Source organism: Catharus ustulatus, chromosome 3 (genome assembly GCF_009819885.2).
Source record: "Catharus ustulatus isolate bCatUst1 chromosome 3, bCatUst1.pri.v2, whole genome shotgun sequence".
NCBI lineage: Eukaryota > Metazoa > Chordata > Aves > Passeriformes > Turdidae > Catharus > Catharus ustulatus.
The window spans coordinates 94,687,241-94,708,380 of NC_046223.1; the positions used below are offsets into that span (position 1 = coordinate 94,687,241).

The 21,140-nt window shown below is 35.2% G+C and overlaps 1 protein-coding gene across 4 annotated transcripts in view; it reads right to left on the minus strand.

Annotated features, from left to right (window-relative positions):
* The window catches only part of MCPH1 (microcephalin 1), a 145,197-nt gene that overhangs the window by 115,458 nt on the left and 8,599 nt on the right, over positions 1-21,140 (minus strand). For 3 of the 4 annotated variants that reach the window (XM_033053920.1, XM_033053922.1, XM_033053923.2), the window contains exons 4-9: positions 20,208-20,292; positions 19,529-19,649; positions 19,115-19,255; positions 18,052-18,147; positions 14,850-15,851; positions 6,789-6,901 (exon numbers count right to left, since the gene is read on the minus strand). In XM_033053920.1, coding sequence (XP_032909811.1) covers positions 6,837-6,901; positions 14,850-15,851; positions 18,052-18,147; positions 19,115-19,255; positions 19,529-19,649; positions 20,208-20,292 — 1,510 coding nt within the window. In that variant the 3' untranslated portion in view covers positions 6,789-6,836. Of the gene's footprint in view, positions 1-1,192; positions 1,407-6,788; positions 6,902-14,849; positions 15,852-18,051; positions 18,148-19,114; positions 19,256-19,528; positions 19,650-20,207; positions 20,293-21,140 lie in introns of those variants that run through there. The other variant, XM_033053921.1, reaches the window with a different exon arrangement.

The window sequence follows — 21,140 nt, forward strand, 5'->3', positions numbered from 1 at the left end:
CAATGAAGTGAACAATGCCTCCAGACAGCTGACTTATGACCAATTAAAAGCACTTTACAAAGCTTCACGCGTGATACCCTATGGTCTTACTTTGAAACAAAAAAAAGAAGCCACAAGGTTAGTGGGCAACAGTAGAGTACCTTCAGTGAAATGAATTGGTTGGTATTTAAGACCTTCAATTTTTGGTCATTATGGTTTCCACCCTTCCTGGAAGGTTCATTAGAAATTAATGTTTGCCTCAGCTACCTCATTGGAGACATCAGTGGCTCATTAAGTCGACTCACAATGGGTCACTGGGAAGAAGAACAGAGGCACAGAGACCCATTTCCATTATGCAGGCTGTAGGTATGGAACCATCTTAAGAGGGGAAAAAACATATTGCTTCACTCCAACTGTTATATGGTGGGTTTGCAAAATTGTTAGCAGTGTGAGGTTAATTTGGATTGTTGAAGTCTTCTGGAGATGGCCCATAATGCAACAACGAGTGGGATTTGAGGTGAGGATGTTTGCAGCCTAAAAGACTCAAGCAAGGATTTATTTTAACTTTGTATTACAATACAAGATACTTTTCTGACAAGATTTTAACTCATTTATTGATGACAATCAACAACCTGACTTAAAGTTTTACAGCCTTCTAGACCATACAGTAAACAACTGGACAATATTTACTTTACACTTTAAAGTGCAACAGCAATATTAGGAAGGGTAGAATAATAATTTTTTAAAAACCCGCCCAAATTTTTTTAGTATCTTGAAGGATTATGAATAAATCATACTTGCAGACAAATATTTGAAACACAAAAGATTTTTGTAGTGCATATGTAATGTGTTGCAAGATTTTTTTTCCAATTTGACTGATTGCATATTTATATTTCTGTTCCACACAGACTTGTTTGCAAGCTCATAATTTAATTATACAAAGATAACATCAATAATCTATCATATGTGTAATCTCAATGAAGAAAAGAATGGAGATTATTTGTCAAATTATTAAAAAAAGCCTTAATGAAGACACATCAAATGCTGATGAAAAGGAGTTTACAAAGTCTTTTATTCAGATTGATTTGCAACAATTTTCAAGAACTGCAAGACTATAATTTAAAAAGGAGACACATTAACAAAAGGATTTCCAGCCTATAGAGTCATGCCAGATATCAATAGGTTTATGTAGGATGTTCATTTTTCCAAAAGCAAAAAAAAAAAAAAGAAAAGAAAAGAAATGAAATGAAATGAAATAAAATAAAATAAAATAGGATCTAAGCAGCAGTTGTCTTTCCTCTAATAGTTTCTAATTCCAAGAGAGAAAACAGTTTCAGATTTATAGTTATTCTCTGCCAAGTCAGCTGCAGTCCAGCGGATTCTGTGCTTTTCTGGCATGATGATTGTGAACACAGTGCATCTCAAAACTGGAAAAGAACAGCATACATATATATCTTCAGCAATGAGATATGCTTCAAGCATGGAATCTATGATCTGACTTCTTGCACAGTGTTTCTGTACTCCTCATGCTCCAAGCCAGACCAGAAAGCTGTATTTGCTTTTTGCACCTAAGCCTTCCTTCCACCATTAAATCCAAGAGTGCCACAGACTTTTATTTAAAATGATGGAATGACATAGATGTACTTCAAAAACAAATAACAGTGAAGTGGGTTTTTTATCCCTTAATTATTTGAAGACAAAAAAAAAAAATTTTCAAAACTCTCCACTTCCTTAGGCCTCTATGTCTTCTTTTAGAAGAAGGTTCTAAAAATAACCAGTATGTTAATTCGTTGAGCAAACAGAAATTTAGCGACAATTTTATATTAAAAATTGGGCAAATTCAGTACCTCGATCTTAACCATCCTGCCTGCTAAGATGACAAGCTACAGTCAACCATCTCAGATTTCACTGTCACAGCACATTTACAGTGTTCCAAAAAGCAACACACACAAGAGTGTGAACACCAGCTGCAAGTGTCCCTGGAACAACAGGAAACAGCTTGAGCTGAGAGAAGCATGTGCCTTTTGCTCTAGAAAGGCACTGATTTTAAAAGACACTTTTTTTAAAATTAAGAAATAGACCACAGCACTTCAATAGGTAGTCCCAAATAGCTCATATGAAACCTGTCATAAAGAGAATGATTTCTAGGGACCCAAGGTCATAAATCAACCCATTAGGTTCATCTCCACAGGAGATAATCCTGCCAGGAATGGTAGCATCCCTAAGGGGTGATAACAAAGCTGCTGACATTAGGATATGGCCCAAAGCATGCAAGGTAAGGCACAGCAGCAGATGCCAAGGGTATTATGGTTTCTGTCTTTAAGTCCTCCACTTGATGTGGGAGAAGTGCGGCGTACAAGTTTCACTAGCTGGAGAAAGTCCAGAAGCAGAATTGCCTTGCAAAGTTTGAGTGAAAATAGTCATGGGATTAACTATATAGAAATATTTTTAAAACTGTCCTAAACCATGGGATTCATACGCATCCTTCAAGTTCCAATCTTCTGACCACCCCCATTACCTCAAGCATTTCCCCCAAACCATAAAGGTAGGTAGTTCCAGTTTTTTCCTTTGTTAACTGTAATGGAGCTTGCATGCTTCCACCTTGCCTAATTCACTGTCTTATTCATTTGTGTCTCGAAGTCAATAACATTTAAAGTACCAATATTTAAAATATGTACCTATTCAAAGCAACTACAAATCAAAACCGGAAGGAAAACATAAAAAGATGTTGTCCCCTAAACCAATACAATCTAAGACAAGCCGATGAATGCACATATAAAATATAGCCATAAAGTTACTTTCCTGAATGTCTGGCAAGATGGTTAATGTTTTATAGTTACAGATTATTCAGGATATTAAAATTTGTTTAGCCATGAATAAACTAATTTTAAAAAGGATTGTGATAACAGGATCTAACAATGGCGCGCTCACACTATTTGTTCCACAGCATGAACTTAGATTGCTTGTAAAAATCTTCTCTCAAAAAATATCTTAAGTTCAGTGTTGATGTACCTTCACCCAAATCCAAGAGCTACAGAAATATGAGCCAAGATGAATCTGTTTAATAACAAAACTGAAGGAATTTCAGTTAAGTCCATACTGTCTTCTTTGTAAAAATACATTTTTAATCATGATGCTTAAATGTTTTCTCACATGGTTAAAGAGTTTCTTCTTTTCACTCAGAAAACAGTATTTTAAAGGGTTTTTTTAGCTTTACAATTTATTCCAATAGTGATGTGAGACTCTTGATGTGAGAGTCTTAGATGCTTTAAAAGACATCCATCACCTCTCATATTCCTTGAAAACTATAAAAAAATTTATTTGGATAGAAATGACAGTTAACTGGTTAATAATAATGAGTGTCTGATTTTTTAAAAGTATAAAATATTTAATTTGTGACATGCCAACAGGCACCGTGATAAATGTAAATGTTTTTGTGACAATAAGCAATGTAATGAGCACTAAACAGTTCACCACTACTGTAAATACATACCAGTACTGTTTGAATATATTCTTGGCTTTAAGATGAATTTTAGCTATTTCACTTTGTCATCCCCATGCAAAACAACAAAGAACTATGTATCCAATTTCATGGAATAATTGAGAAACACATCACAATGCATAAAGGGTTTATTTTATCCCTGCAATCCAGTATCATCAACTTAGATTTCTAGACCAGGGAAGCCACCTGCTGACATTCATAAGCATTAATTGACAGTGTTTATCCTTACCAACTCTGTCTCAAAACTAAGAGTCAATTTCATAAATTCTTCTGTATGCACTGCCTTTGAACACACCACAAATCCTGTTTTTGGGGTGGTGGTGATGTTGTTTTAAATCCAAAAATCTTTTTTCTGAAGATTTTCTAAAGATTCCTGAAAATCTTACTTATCTTTCCCAAACACACATGTAGCTGCCATTATACAATGTTCTGTCTTCATGGCTTTTGTTGTTGACACTACAATTTTACATATATTATATATCTATATATACTACATATATATAGATATATTTATATACTTATATACTTATGTATTTATTTATATATTATATGTATTTATATATTTATATATATTTATATATAACATCTTCCACTTTAACAGTACAATAAACATGCCTATATAAAGAGTATAGATAAAGAAACTATTAGTACTTTAATCTAAAACTGTGATAAACAAATATCTGAACAAAGTCATTCTTAGTTTTGACTTCATCTAAAACAAAATATAAGAAACTCAACTTGCATGAGGTTTTGAAGAAAACAAAAGCATACAGAACCTATGCCTTTATTTCTGTTAAAGGAACTACAAATTAAAAATTGAAAAAAACATAGAAGTAAATAATGTTCACATTCAGACCTAGTCAGGTTTCCTAAAGATATTTTTCCATGGTTTTTCAAATACTTACCATCACATAGTGAACTTCAAAGGTCACCTGACATATATTCACTGTACTGAATGAGTGAGAATTGTAATGTTTACTGTAACATACACCACAGTGAATGAGTTGCAACTAAAGTACACTAATTATCTGGGAATTACATTCAGCAAGCATCTGAAATATTTTTAAGGAAGCATTAGATTTAAAACTTTTTTTTTCCTATAAAAAAGATTGCTGCAATTTACATAGCTGTCTCTTATTTTGGGAAGTAAAGTAATGAATTTCACAGATCACACTTACAACAGATTCCCAACAACATGATCTGTCTGAAGAGTCGCATACCCACATTTGTGGAAATGTTCATACATCTAGGATATGGCATTTCTTTTGCAGTTGTATTTTTAGCACAGAGTTTCTTTTAAGATTTAAATAAATTAAATCATAATACTAGGATTTAATAAAATATTTTTAAAAATACCTGCACCATTTCTCCCTCACTTTCTTCTTTAGGCAAAGGAAACTAACTAGCATTTTCTAACTTAACTTTTACATAGCCAAAAGTTAGCAAAAAGTTGCAATGTTTAAGCCGTAGCCACTGGAAAAGAGTATAAAAATGGTGTATAATGTTTGGTTGCCTTTATAAGGCTTCAAGAACATATATTGATTGGTATGAGAGAGGTTTAGCAACATAATTATTTTAAAAAAATTACATAATCTGATTTTGTTTTAAATAATATTCTATTTAAATTTAAACTTTTTGGTGCAACAATCTCATTGTCAGACATACAATCTGGTTAATCACATAGCACCTTTTTGTGAAGTTTTTTTTCTTCACTTTTTAGTAAAATCCCTGTCCTTCCCCAAAATTGTCTCCATCTGAATCTGCATAGTCAAGTTGACAATGAAAACCCTTAAAATAAGTTTTTAAAAGCTTTCATGACATGAATGAAATTATGCACTGCTATTTTATTGATATTTTAGTGAAATAGTATTATTACCAAGCTGAAATGGGTGTATAAAAGAAGCCATCTCAAAACACTGATTAGGAATTTTCTTTAGCACCTACTTAGTTTTCTACTGTTCAACACCTCACAGAGCCTGCTTTGCAAGCAGACACCATGTAGAACCATTTAAAGATACCTCTAACTGAAAGGTCATATCTGAAAAAGGGAACAATAAAAAAATATTCATACTACTTTTTGTTTCTCTTCAGTATATAATCATTATGTTAGGATCTTAAGAGAAATGAGTCAAAATTAGCAATGATGTATAACATTCTTATTGAGTAATTTCACTGGAGAAGGAATCAGTACCAACAAACCTGACGGATCTCCAAGCATCCTTTGTGGATTTGCATACAGCACCTTTAGTCAGATTTCTGTGCCAGGAAATGAAACTATTCAGGAGAGATACTTTAGCCTAAAGAGTACACTATCTTAAATGCAGAAGCATTTAAGACATGCATAGGACATGTTTTGTGAGTGATTCATTCATTCTAGTTATTAATTTTACACATAATAAATTTAGGAAAATAAAGGGAATAAATATTAAAAAAAAAATTAAAAAGCAGTAAGATGCAGACAAGTCAAATAACATTTGAAACCAGAGATCACTGGTCTATGGAGATTAACATCCCATCTTCAAGATGTTTAAAATGTTGAACAATTTAGTAATTGCACCTGCACAAAACATTGACATAAAAAAGTTTCAAAATCTGTGATAGTTGCTTTGGAACTCCACCAGTACCTACCAATGAAACACATAACTTATTTCAAATAGTTAACAACAGCAGACATCCTTTACTGCTTTAGGACTCCCTCAAAAGAACTCAGCACTCATTTCAATTGTGACTTGCCACTTACTGTTTAGAAGAACTAGTATTTATTTTCCTGATCAGTCTTGTATTTACTTAGAAGACTTTTACAAAAGAAAAAACACTTAAAAAAGATTCAATGCTGACTCAATCCTCTCTCACTTTTTTTACAGCCAAATTGAGATCAAATACTAAATTAAGAAATTTATCAGAACCTAAAAGAAAATCTTGCATAAATCTTTATTCTGCAGAAACACCCATTGGCAATGATCCAGTAGAAAACAAAATTTAAAAACTGCTTCATTTAGTAACTCCTCCAAAAGGGGCAGGCATCTTTTCAGATAACTACAGTGGCTTTTCAGCTTTTTTCAGCTGGCTTACCAACCTCATTTATGATGTCAGCTTGGAATAGATTCAGCCACCACTAGTTACCAGGGAGCTCAGTTTTACGGCTATACACCAAGACCATTAGAAAAGTATTTCAATAAAAGTAAGATTCAGGAAAGTTTTAAAATTGATACAGCAAAGAGAATTTATTTCAATTTTTGTACATACAAAGGCACTCAACAATCCTCCATGAAAGACCTCAACAAAGCAAATGTCCAGTTAAACTGACCTTTCGGAGTCTTCTGGCTTTCCTTAAGCCCCCAGTGGACTTATTCTTTCATTTGTTAAAAATTTTGCAAGAGCCATCTGTAATACGACACTCTGAAACTTCATTTTCACCACCTAGAAACCAAATTTAGAAACTTAAAATGAAAAATGGAATCTTATGAAAAGAAACTGCAACCTATTATTTTATCATTGCACAGCACTATGCACCCTTAAGATGCTTCTTAATAATTTGCACCAGTTATTTTTTCACTGTATTTCACTTAGGCAAAAGGAATGACACTCAAGCATCTAACTTCATCTTTGAGTATCTATTCTTATAAATAAATCAGTTGTAAAACTCCCAATTTTCTATATTTGGAGAATCATATATTAACTGCAAGTAGAGAATCTGCTAAATTGCTTTCTATTTATTATAAAATGTGCAATTTCTTCGCATAGAGACATTTGGGTATGAAGTTTCAGTGGCTAGATTTTCTTTTTCTTATTGACACATCAATGCTTTTGGTACATACTGTTATCTAAAATGACATGAAGGTCTGCAACTTGTTTTCAAACACTTTGCATGCAAATCTAGCAAACTGCGAGCAGGCAAGGATTCTGTGCACATAAAGGCATATCAGATCTATTATATATGAAAAGGCACCATCCGTAAGAATGCACTCTGTCAAAAAGCAGTATTTTTCATAATGTATTTTATGAATTAATACATATTTAATTCTTCAACTCTGTCAGGATGACTTTCCTAAGAACTAAATAATAAACTGAATCATTTGAGAAATTAGCTTCCCTGTCTAGGATGAAAAATGTTGATCTATCTTTTAAACAATTAAGCTTTAATTACTCTAAATTTAGGGAGAGAATTTTTCCCAAATGTCATTTAATAAAGTCTATTTTAGAGCATTTTTTCATTTATCATTTCAAAGATTAGTTAAAGAAAGTTTAATTAGTGATTAAAATGGCCTAAATTTAGCTTCTGATTGCTAAGTTTCTTTGATTAGTTTTAGAAAGTACTGAAGGGTACTATCCCTATTTAGTATACATATATAAGTAAGAATCATTTGTTTTTCCTCTGTCACCTACTTAAACTTTTAATCCTTGAGGTGACAGAACATCAAATCACAATCCACTATGATTACTCATTTAAAAATTATAAAATTCAAACTAGTCAAAACTTATTGCAGTAATTTTTGTGTAATAATTGTAAACCTGGTTTTCAGGTACAGTTGTTAATTTAAGTTCAATATTTAGGTATACATTGTCATGTAATAAAGAGATAACTAATAGCTATGTTAATTTTATTTAGTATTGCACTGAGGCCCATCATTTTCAATCACTGAGGAAGACTGATGGCAAGTAGAAATAGATTTATCTTGCTACACAATAAAGAAAAAAAATTACCCCTTTTTCCATAAAAATCAGAACTTTTAAAGATGTATTTCGAATCTTAAAAAACCTAATTACATGACTGCATGGGATATAATGCAATCATGTACACCACTGCTTTACCCAAGTTATTTAACGTTAATGAAATCTTAATTTCCATTAGGTTATTTCAGGTTTTTTGGGGTTTGTTTGAGGGGCAGCTTGGGTTGGGGGTTAACAGTGAAAAGTGGTGTGGTATTCTTTTTACTATTCTTGGCCTGAATGCTCATGCTCCACAACACTTGTTCCACTTGGGCCTAAAGTCTTAAAACCTGTATTCTTGTACTTCTTTCCAGTCAGGGTTCACTCCTGTGGGTTCTTCCTATTTACAGGAAAGCAGGAAAAGAAGATAATGACCCTTTTCTCTGATTATCAACTCACAGGTCTTAGGCACTACATTAATAAGGGCTATCCCTTGCTATTCCGTTCCTGTCTATCAGCATTTCTCAAGCACCTTCCAGCTTTTCCATTCTATAGGTCTCAAGCGTCACTATTTTCTGTTTTTCCCTGATCACAGTAATTTCACGATTACAAGCCACACCTGATTATAAGCCCCACTTCTGGGGTGTCAGCAACTTTTCGTTCTTCCTCCATATATAAGCCGCACTGGATTATTAGCCGCAATTTCGTTCGCAACAAGGATCCATGTGCAACTTTCACAAAGTTGCCAATTAGTAACAGAATCACGGGATCGCAGGGTTTACTGGCTTGGTTCGGGGCTGGGTGGACTCGGCCGGGTGGCCCAGCTCGGCGCTGCTGCTCGGCAGGGTCGCTCGGGGCTGGCCAGCTGGCACTGCCGCCAGGCTCACTCGCCCCTGCCCGCTGCCTGCACCGCCGCCGCTGCGTTTGCTCGCCCTGGCCCGGCTCTGCCGGGTGGCCCCGTGCCACTAGGCTTCCACGCACTGCTGGCCCCGGCTCTGCTGGGCGGCTCCCCCACTGCTGGGCGGCCGTGTCTGCACCAGGGGCCCCCCCCCCACACTGCTGGTCCCACCTCTGCCGGGGCCGGTCGGGGTCCAGCTTGGCTTGGGGCTGCCACGGGCTCTCACTTCTGGGGCGGCAACTTTTAGAACATTGTTCATATATAAGCCGCTCCGGATTACAAGCTGCACTTCTGGGTACGGACCCAAACTTTAGTCTAAATGGTGTTGCTTATAATTGTGAAATTACTGTACTTCTTTTTAAAGCACTCACTCAGGCACAAATAATGAGTTTTCATCTTTAGTAGCTTTTCCTAGAGGACTGTAAAGTTAAAAGAACTTTTTGAAGTAATTGCACCTAGTATTAGTTCTCACTAAACCAAGTTCAAATATGCAGGTAACTCCTGCCACTGTAGTCCATTAGATCCCCAAAATGCTCTTCCAAAACACTGCCCAGTGATTGGCACCAAAATCAACAGCTGAACCCTCTGAAGCACTGTCACAAATTAGAGTGATTTTACTTTGCAATTTGAACTTCTACTCATTCATGATAATTTTAACACCAATGAGAAGTTTTGAACCAGAATATTATCTTCAAAATTTCATTTGATTTTTCCATTGAATTGCAAAGCAATGATGAAGCAAAATGAGCTAGTTCTGCTGGATCAAATAAACCATGACTATCTAATAATTTTTTTCCTGTAGTATAGCTCTCCACTTTAAAAATATTTGTATGAAATGTCACTTAAATTAAGCTATGTTGTATCTACTATTTTGTACTTATCCATAGATGTATTTACCCCAACTATGAAGGAATTAAGTCTGAATTTGTTATCATTAATAATCCTTCAGGTACACATGCACAGACTATTTAATACCTTGTGTTATTATTACTATTGTAGATATTACTGAAGCATGAGCAAATACCAAGTTTTTATTATACAGAACATAATTTCTTCAAGTCTTCTGAAAACATGTGTGCCCCCTCCTCAGATCCTCAGAGAGAGCCTGCTAATGGTTTATAAAAATTTATGTAGTTTTTTTCTGTGCTCTAGTACAAATGCCATCAGGCTTTGGCAAATCTGACTACATCGAATAAATCGTCAGTCTTTTCCTCTACTCAGAAATACTTGTCCTTTTTTGTTTGAATAATTAGTTACAATTAACTTTTGGTGAAGATAAATAAAACAAAGACTCAAGGAAGAAAGAGTTTGCTTCTTCATGCCCAATTTGTTTTTTAAAAGACATAATAAAATGTCAATAGAAGACATTATAAAATATATTTAGTGAGCCTATCTTCTACCAAAGCTGAAAAATACCAAAAGGCACATCAAATCTAAGGAAGTTTTCACATGAGTGCTTTTAAAGAAATAAACAGTATTTTAGCAGCATTAAGCCCCATAGGACCTAGAACCTTAGGTAAAACTCATTAATCTTAATTAAACAAAATGTGGTTTTGGTTTGCACCAAATAACAGAATGACATTCCAGATTTTCCAGCTTAACACTGAACTACATTGATTACAGTACAATGAGTCTTAGTTTAAATCTTTTTGTCAATTAAGACAATATTTGCCTTCCACATTACCATAAATATATAAAATTCAGATAAGCCTTAAGTTTATTTTTAAGACTAGAAGTAATGCTAAGTCCGAGTTCAAATTTCTAAATTATTTTAGCATGATAAAAGCTTAAGAGAGCATACTCTTGCATTCCTTGTCCATTATTATTTATTGTTGTAGCTTTCAGAGGAAGAGTCACATGACCTGGAGTAAGATGAAAATAAGTAGCCGTATTTATTTCAGCAGAACAACTGGGCAGCCTTGAATGTGCCCTACAAAGGAACCTGAAGCTTGCATGCATTTAAGTGCTAAGCCCTGAAAATTTGGTTTCAGATTAGCCTGCATATTACCCTTCTACTTTAAAACGAAATGTTCCAAGTAGTCTATGGGAAGAAAGTTTATCAAATCTTCTTGTCGTTACAGATACTGGGTGAAAGTGCCACTGACATAAAATCACAACAAAATAATGGACAAGAAAAATGTTTGATTTTTAAAACACTTACAGATATAACATTTAACACGGTTATTTGATTACTCCTAACCATATATATGACGAATGAAGAAAATTAATTAGTTTTTAAAAATATACTGGAGGTACCAGCTTTCAAATAATGTACAATATACAGAAAAAACTCTCAATTTACTATTTATTTACTAATAGGGACAAGGAACAACTTACATTTAATTTAAAAAAATGAAATGCTTTACCCATAATTAATAAAAAAATCAATTATTCCATCATAGGAGTAAGTGTAATACAATATTTTAATTTTCTTCCACACAACTTGCATTATTAGGGAAAACACAACTTGTCTTACATTATTGATACCTTCCATTTTTCAGTGAGTTCATTCAAGTTGTCAAACTTGAGGCCCTACTTGGCTACACAAAAGATGCATGAAGCTGAATATACCATACTTGGGAAAATGCCCAACAATGACATAACACAAATACTATTAAAATCAGTACAAACACAAATTGAGACTTACACACTTCCAACAAAAAGGATAAAAAGTATAAACATTGGATAACTTATGTTTGCTGAATCCTATCCCTTTTTTTATCCTCTAAAATCTATTATTTTAAATCCATTGTTCAGCATGAAAAGTGTGACATGCTAGAACAGTGATCATAATTTAGTAGCTAGAATTTAAATTATATAACTAAATCTAAAATTAACAGTAATAACTAAGTTTAAAAATAGTAAATAAGTCTGATGGAGTTCAAGAAGCATTTGGACAACGCTCTCAGGCACATGGTGTGATTCTTGGGGCTGTCCTGTGAAGGGCCAGGAGCTGGACTTTGGTGATCTTTGTGGGTCCCTTCCTTCCAGCTCAGAATACTCTGATTTTTTTCTCCTTCCCTATTTGCTTCCATGACTGGAATGAAAACCAGACTCTTTGACATTAGGAACTATACAAGATAAGGATCATTTTCTAGTACATTGACACATGGCAAAAAAACATATACAGTGGGTTCATATATTACATGCAATCATTGAATGATTTGGGTTGGAAGGGACCTTAAAGATCATCTAGTTCCAACCCCATTGCAATAGACCAGGCTACTCAGAGCTCCTTCCAACCTCACCTCGAACACTTCCAGGGATGAGGAATCCACAGCTTCCCTGGGCTACCTGTTCCAGTGCCTCAGCATATTCAGAGTAAAGAATTTTTTCCTAATATCTAACCTAAACCTACTCATTTTCATGTTAAGACTGTTCACTGTTGCCCCATCACTATATGCCTCCATGAAAAGTGTCTCTCCAGTTTTCTTGTAAGCCTCTTTTAGGTACTGGAAGGCTGCTCTTAGGTGTCTTCAGAGCCTTCTTCAGGTTGAACACCCCCAACTTTCTCAGCCTGTCTTCATAGGAGAGGTGCTCCAGTGCTTTCATCATCTTTGCGGCCTGCTTATTCCAACAGGTCAACTTCTTTCTTGTGCTTGGGGCTCCAGAACTAGAGATCTCAAACCTGGATTTCTCCTACAGCAGGCAGCTCTTTATGCCCCCCAGTCCCTGCTTTCACCTGCTGCAACACGGGTGGTGTGGCTGAAGTACTTTCTGGTGAAGACTGGGGCAAAGAACCATGGTGAATATGCCAGCCTTCTCCACATCGTAGGTAACTAGTTCCACCATTCCTTAGAGGACCCATATTTTCCCTAGTCTTTCTTTTATTGCTGATGCACCTAAAGAAGGTTTTTTTCTGTTACCCTTCATATCCTTGGCCAGATTTACTTCTGCTAGTGCTTTAGCCTTTCTAATCAGATCCATGGTTGTTCAATTTCTCTGTGTTCCTCCCAGGATACCTTTCCCTGCGTCTGCTCTTCAAAAACTACCTGTTTGCGTTTAAGATTGTCCAGGAGCTCCATGTTCATCCACGCAGGCCTCCTGGCATTCCTCCACGATTTCCTCTTTGTAGAGAAGTATTATCGTTCAGTCTGGAGAAGACAATCCTTGAATATCATCTCTTGGGTACCACTTCTCACGGTACTCTACCAAGCAAATCCCTGGTGAAGCCAAAGTCCATTCTCCTGAAGTGCAGGGTAGTAAGCTTGAACTCCAACATTTCATGGTCACTACAGCCAAGGTTGTCCTTGAGTTTTACATTCCTTACCAGCAACTCATTCTTGCTGAGAACAAGACCCAACATAACACCTCTACTTTATGGCTCATCTATCACTTGGAGCAAAAAGCTGTCATTTATGTGTCTACATTTATACCTGTATAACATACACCTGCATCCACTGTTTTATAAACTCTATAAGTAATTATGCACTCCAGATATTAAAATACAGGTGTAATGAACTCAAAATGGCAGGTGACAGTTCAGCAGCTTATTACTCACATGTATAGGCATAGTCATGGTTCAACATTTCCACTGGATTTCATAAGTCTGACAGCAAGTTTGTTGAGCCCTTTAAGTTAATAATTAGTTTTATATAATTAAATGATGCACCACTACAGAATTTCTAGGGAAGATAAATTACTAAAATACACAGTTATAGTTACAAATATTCAACCCCATGTAAAGCTTGACAAAGCTCAAGATATGAAAATCTGAAAATGATTCCAATGCAAGTCAGGAGCATCTTCCAGGGAAGTTCCTGAGATTCCATATTTTAGTATACACTTACATTAAAATACTTCATGCTAAACCAACTTGGAAATGCTTAAAAATAAAAAAGTAAAAAATAATTAAAAATTAAGATCAGTTCCATATTAGAAAAATCATAGATTAAAAAGATGCTTACATCACAACTCTTGCAGGTCTTATTTCATCTTCATCACCGCACAAGTTAGAAACTGCTAACTCAAATATTTTTTTCCACCAGAGATTTTATGAGCTTAACTGCAATTTTGGTAACAATTTTCACATGTGAAATGAAAATAGTTTGAACAAGGAACCTATGATGAGACCTTGGTTTCTTAAACAGATTTTGACTAGCAACAGAAAGTTAGGAGCTTAGGAGAAAAGAAGGTTCAACATTACAGTAATTTCATGACTATAAGGCGCACCGGATTATAAGGTGCACTTCTGAGTGTTGGAAAATTTCTGAACTTTCTGCCCATATATAAGGCGCACCGGACTATAAGGCGCGCTTTTTTTTTGTGGCGAGGATCCGCTGCCGGCTCCCCCCGCACGGCTGCCAGCCACGGCCCTGCCTACACCCGGCGGCCACGGCACCACAGCCCCACCTGCACCCGGCAGCTGCGGCCCTGCCTGCACCTGCCAGTCGTAGTCCTGCTGGCTCCCCCCGCGGCTCACAGCTCACACTTCCGGGTTGGCAAATTTCCGAACTTTGTCCATATACAAGAAGCACCAGATTATAAGGTGCACTTCCGGGTTTCCATCAGAATTTTAGTCAAAAGAGTGCGCCTTATAGTCATGAAATTACTGTGCTTTTGTTGTGTATAGTGAGTAGTTTCCTTATCTCTTATGACTTTGTGTTTGTAAGGTATGGGAAAACAAACAGGCATTCTTTTGGATTCTATGCATTCATTTATTTTACCCAGCAAAAAAGTCAGTACCACAGTATTTCCTTCTTTTGGTGTATTTCTATAGTATTTTTCCTTTTGGAATGGCAGTTGATTTTGCAATTTAGTTGTATTAATATATCTAATGCAGTATATCTTCTGATTTTCCAGCTCTATGTAGTAACTTACCAGTAGTATCAGCACAGTCATTTACACTGCTGTAAGATTTTTCAGGAGCATGCTGTGTCAGCCTGTTCACATCATCACCATGTAGAGCTTCTCCAGTGTCATCTTTTTCACCACCTGATATATTTAATGGTATGCTTCGTGGATGTTTAGCTGGTTTGGTTTTTTCCTCTGCTGGAAAATTATTCACTGAAATAGACATTTTTCTACTTTTCTTAATAGTGTTATGTGGCTCACAGAAACTCACATCATGTAGGTCCATGCTTGTAGAAGAGTCTTTGCAACAAACTTCAGGAGGATTCTGTGATTCCTTTGGTACTTTTATCTGCACTTCATTTTCATTTGAATTAAATGATGAAAAGAAGTCTTCATAAGAAGCCTCTTCCGTACAGTAAGACTTGTTACGTGTAGTAACTGCTTGCAAGAACCCCATAGAACCTGATGCACCCAGTTCTGAGAAAGCCAGTTTCAAACTTGGTAATGTTTGTAGTTTCTTCCTCCTCTTGCCTTCAAGAACACAATCATTTCTGTCAACAGAGAAGCTTTTATCCAGCGAACAAGCATTTAAGTCTTCGCTACTCATAGATGAATTAGGGAGACTGTCAATCAAAGCAGGAACAGTATTTAACTGGATTATTTTTTTGGTAGGAGTACAATCACCAAAGTCCTTGAGAAGAGAACTTTCATTTGCAATTGAAGTAGGCTTTCTCTTCTTGTTTTTCTGATTTTTCTTTGGAAACTTCAAATATTCTTTTCCAAAAGCCAATCTGTCATCTGAAATGTGCTGTATAACCTGTTTCTTTGTTAAACTTCTAGGACCTCGTTTTGGTGTTAAGTTCTCCTCATTGCCATGTGATGGAGAGTTCACTGATGCACTCATGGATACATGAGTATCAGTCCAAGTATCACAGGCATGTTCTGCTACCTCTTTTCTCCGTCTCTTTAAAGTTTCAGTTCTCTGAAGATAATCGTAACTTGAGTTCAAGCAGTCTTCCATTTGATCTTCTGCAAAACAGAAAAAAAAGTGGTAATAGAAACCTACTGAACAAAACAGAAAGAAGATCGATTTCTTAGTGAAACATATATGGAATTCCTGAACTGAAAAAAACAAAGATTTAGTAAGTTTTCTGGATATTATATGACAAGTTAACAAAACCTAAACAGAAATTGGATTAGAAACAAAGCACATTCTATGTTGACAAGAACCTACAACAGTTTTAGCTATTGCATCTCCTTACCTGGTCATAAGCATCCAGAAGTCCCATTCTGCTTTCTTGTAATAAAGCAGCAGAGGAACTCATTATTCCTCTTGCATTTTTAGAGAAAGCAAGATTATATGCTGATAAAGTTATCGTAAGTAACCGTGGAAACTCAATAATAATTTTTGTTACCACAGCATTAGCACTACCTTGAAGATTTTGCAGTTAAGATGGAATTAAATACACCACCATACTATTATAGCACACACATTAATACAATGTATTAAAAATTAGAACATGGATAAATAATTATTTCTTGTAGCTATTCTTATGAAATCAATTTGCGTTAGGTGTTACACAGAACCAATTTACAACTCTTCACAATAAATTCCTCTGAAAAAAGCTAGTATTTCTGATTAATCGACATAAATTTTTAAAAATCCTGTTGCTCTACAGTAACAATTGCAACAGATGTTTTTGTGTAAGTAGATTACGAGTGCAACATCACAGCAATACTCCTTCTGTAAGTTCTCCTGTAGGTTTTAGAAGTCTTGATGTTATTTGCTTACTAAATATAGATAATATTTTAAACATATGGTGTAGCTAATCATATTAAGAAAAATAAAACATATAGAGAGAAATGTCACATAATATGATCAGTCTCTCATACTGACAACTGACAAAGTCAACTTCAATCCTCAAATTAACCTGGCTTCTTGAAATTTCTAAATTGGTTATTAACCAATCTCATATATCTCTTAGGCACAAACACAGGGGCCACTTTCACAGAGTACTGGAGATGATTGCTGTCATGGGTATTGGTGGTCTGCTCTTAATATAAAATTACACTGTGCAGTTGCAAAGCTGAAGGGACATATGCTAGGCAAAGCTCTCAAATCAGAATATACTACCTCATCAGCACATAACTAATCTACCAAACTAAGAGTTTGCTGGCACAGCTATGTTACTTCCAGTATTCAACTATCACGTCTCACTAATATTGCACAAAGACATAACAAGCTGTTGCAAGATGCCCACTGTGTTCTGACGTAAGCCAACATGACAGAACTCCTGTATGATGTCGATAAAATACAACACCTCAAACTAGGATGGGATATAGCTTACTGTTGAGGGAGAATGGAGAGCAGGTGAACTGCTCTAAGCGGCCCTCATTACAAATTCTAAAGACTCCCTTTCTCCTCACTTTTCTAGAGATCAGGGTCAGCATCTGACTTGAGCTTTTTGCCTCTGCAGCTGACAGAGAAAATGAGGTCTGAAGCACAAAACTACTGTGCACATAATCAATACTATTAAGATGTCCCCTATTAAGATGTTCCCTACTAATAAGATGTAGCCCAACTGACTTCACAATCTTCTCTCTTACACCCTGCTAATACACCAAAACACAGGAACAAACCCCTAATTTTACGAGAATAATTTTATGAGGTTCTTACCTTGGTACAAAACTATTTTAATCCATCTCAAACCATAAAACATTTAAAAGCCAATTTATTTTCACTTGTTATTTCTTCAAACTTGACTACACATTAGGCTAACTTTCAAATTCAAGTTTTCCAACCGTATATTTGGAAGACATTTCAGTTCTTTGAGATGTTACCCTGTTTCGAAACTCTTTTAAGCTTCCCACATCACACCCTTTAATGTGCATTCTGTGCTCTACATACGATCACTGTTAAGAGCAGAGAATATTGATACCATGCAGAAGAAAAAGTTGTTAATAGGGAATGGTATGAGTAGAGAGGAAGAAGCGGGGCAAGCAATACAGCAGTAAGGCAGAGCATTTACCCAGTGGTATACCTGATGCTTCATTTTTAATGACTTCTTAGTACAACATACTTTCTTTAGTAAGGAAAAACTAAGATAATTCAACTTTAAACATAAAAGATACAATAGATACAGTTCTCATTTCAGTACATGTACTTTCCAAAGTAAGATATAAAGGTCATGCACTATTTTTAATTTCTGTAATATACTGAGTTAGTTACCGGGTAGCAGTACATCTTCTGAATTAGTTAAGATAGAAGTAGAAAGTGGGCTGTCTCCTGCTGACCTACTTGGAAGTGTTTGAGTCATTTGTGAACCTAGGAATATAAAAAAGCCATTAGATATTTGCAAGCAGTTTTTTTAGGTAACTTAGTAGCACATTTTTCTGAAACTAAAGAATAATGTCAAACAATTTAGAAATTATTACTGGTATTTCTAAGGCCTGTTAAGGCATTTTACTAAAGAATCTGTGAAATCTTGCAATTGGCAGTCATGCCTTGATATAGCAAAAATGCTTTTAATGTTTGAAGGTTTACCTAAAAATTTGGAGAGAAAATAAATACAAGCCTCACTAAAAAATATACTGAAATTTAATTTTTCGTCCATGTCTTACTATTTCCTTACTTTCACAACTATTCTTGAAATTAGAAATTGACAGTCTAGCTGACATGCACGCCTTCAAACTTCAAATACTACAGATTCTGCCCCACCAAAAGATATTCCACATTCAACATTTTTTTGTAGTAACTGGCAAAACCTAATATTTTCTCAGTAAGGTAATGCAAGCACTAAAAAAAATCTGAAAACTGCAATCTAGATTTAATTCATTAGACTATGCATTTTAAAATCAACTAGATTTATTTAATTAGGTTATTCAAATTAATTTCTTTTTTAAGTCTTGCTCTTCAAGATATCTGGATAGATATCTCATCAGTTTTGGGCTTCTTTTTAAACTGTTCATGTGGGAGTACTAACATTACAATCTTTGTCATGTACAGCATCCACATTAAAATTTAACAGAAAATAAGGTTTAGAGTCTCACTGTACAGTTTATCAGATATCAAGATATCAACAGATATCAAGAAGTGATATCATGGCTAAAAAGTCTAGCTAAACATTAGTCCTCTTGAGCAGTCTAGTGATTGAAAAATTATTTTGCAACCACTGTGTTCCACACATGCAATCAATGCAAAGGTGAGAGCATGAAAAGTGCATGAAAAAATCAGCAATAAAACCAGCAGCCATTTGTGCATATTCATAAATAAGTAAAATTCAACTTCTTACCAGTAGGAGAAAGATTCTCTCTTTTTTCCTTCATATCATTTATTCTTCTTTCCATTGTATTGCATTGATCTTTTATCTTATTAACAGGGCTGTATATAAGTGAACCATTGTCTTCAAATAATAAAACGGGTACATCTGTTTCTACACAAAGAAATTGGTATTTATATAACAGCTTGAGATGAAGTTTCTTTTTATTAAAAAAAACTTGGGAAAAAGGAATAGTTTTCTTAGATCTAAGATTATTACAGATGCCTTAACAGAACTGCAAAGAACTCTAAAAATCACATCAACTTCATTTCTTATGGCAAGATGCAAAAAACTCAAAAAAAACCCCAACCAACAAACACCAAAACCCCATTAAGAGCTTTAAAAAAAACTTCAGATACTTGAATCTTAGTAAAAAATAGCTCTTACCAGCAATAACCGCTGTCTTTTGTAGAGTTAATTCTTTAGCCATTTTGTTCAGTCTTCTCTGAAGCTTTATATTATTTTCTGGAGTTTTTTCAACATAGTCTTTTGGCTGCATACATTTGTGCTACGAGACAGACAAAACTCTTAATTATATGTATAAAATTGCCAAAATAATGACACCACCTATTTAGCCTACCATTTAGTCACAGTATTTATTATTGGCATTTCTGCTGCTTATCATCTCCTTGAGAGACGTAGGTAATTGTAGAAATTAGCATTTTGCAAAGTAAACTTTAATATTAAATAAGAAAGAATCTAACCTTGTTTTTGCTTGCAGCAAAGTTAAAGATTTAAAGGTAGTTTTTTTAAATACTAGCTTTTGTTGCAAGTCTGTAAAACATAAGCCACATAGTAGTCATGTTTTTTGATTAGTCATCATTATATAATTTGAATTTAAATCTTAATTATTTTAATCACTAATACAAAAACTTGATTTGTAGTATGCTCTCTTCAGATAGGATATGATCACAGCAATAAAATACCTTTAAACTCTTACTCAGATGGACAGGTAGAGTTTACAGAATGTTCTTAAGACAATTCAAATGCTTGAGGTCAAAAAGAAAATTTCAAACTTAAAAGTTTTTTATTCTAGGCCTATTTTAAAAAAAATGCACAGACATACTTTTCTGACTGGTAGTAGAAGTCCTTCATTAGTGTCTACTGCAGGAAATAGGGATTCATCAACATGGACTCCAGTTTCTCTACACCTGTACAGTAAATTAGAGAAGGTTGGTTGGCTTTTTATTCCCTTGGTTTTGTTTGACGAATGAGAACCTTTACTGCAAGAACAGCTGTCTAAGCCCTGCAATAATGAAACACCAACCCCTCCTAAGTGTATAACTTTAAGGTAGGTACAATAATGTTACCCCCTCCCTCACCCTCACCCTCACGCCAAATACGTGATCCAAATTTTTATGCCATTTGCCCTCCAAATTGTCGTTCTGGAAGGCCAAGATTCCCACTGATGTTATTTTCCACACTTTTCCAAGCTGCTGGATTGTGCTCACAGCAGCCACTTGCATGGCTCTGGTGACACCTAGTGATGGAACAGCTATGGCCTCATCCTTACTTGGGTTGGAATGGACAAACCACTGCAGGTATTTGTCAAACTCACTGAATTTAGAGCTCTCAGGAGCATCAAAGAGAGAGATTTACCCCTGGACTTCAGCGACTGTTACTAAATGTTGCAAAATAATCAACACATATGTAGGCTACATGAAAAGTTACATAAATTCAGAGATTTCATTGATTCAGTGCAGCTAAACTTCACTGAAGAAGAAACTTCTGGCATTAAATCTATGAATCTTTTACTTTGCAGACAAATCTGAATGTAAACGATTTATATAACTTGTAGAATGAATTAGCCTGCTAAGAAAACACAGGTAGAGCTTCAAAATTATGCATTTGATGTGGAAGTATTAAGCGTTCCTAATTTGGGCAGATTGTAGCTATTCCATTTTATATGAAGTTCTTTTTGTTCCTGGGTTTTGATTTTTTTTTGGCTACTCACTGAAGTATTTGTTGAAGAAGCAGTAAAAAATTTTTTCTCCGTAAT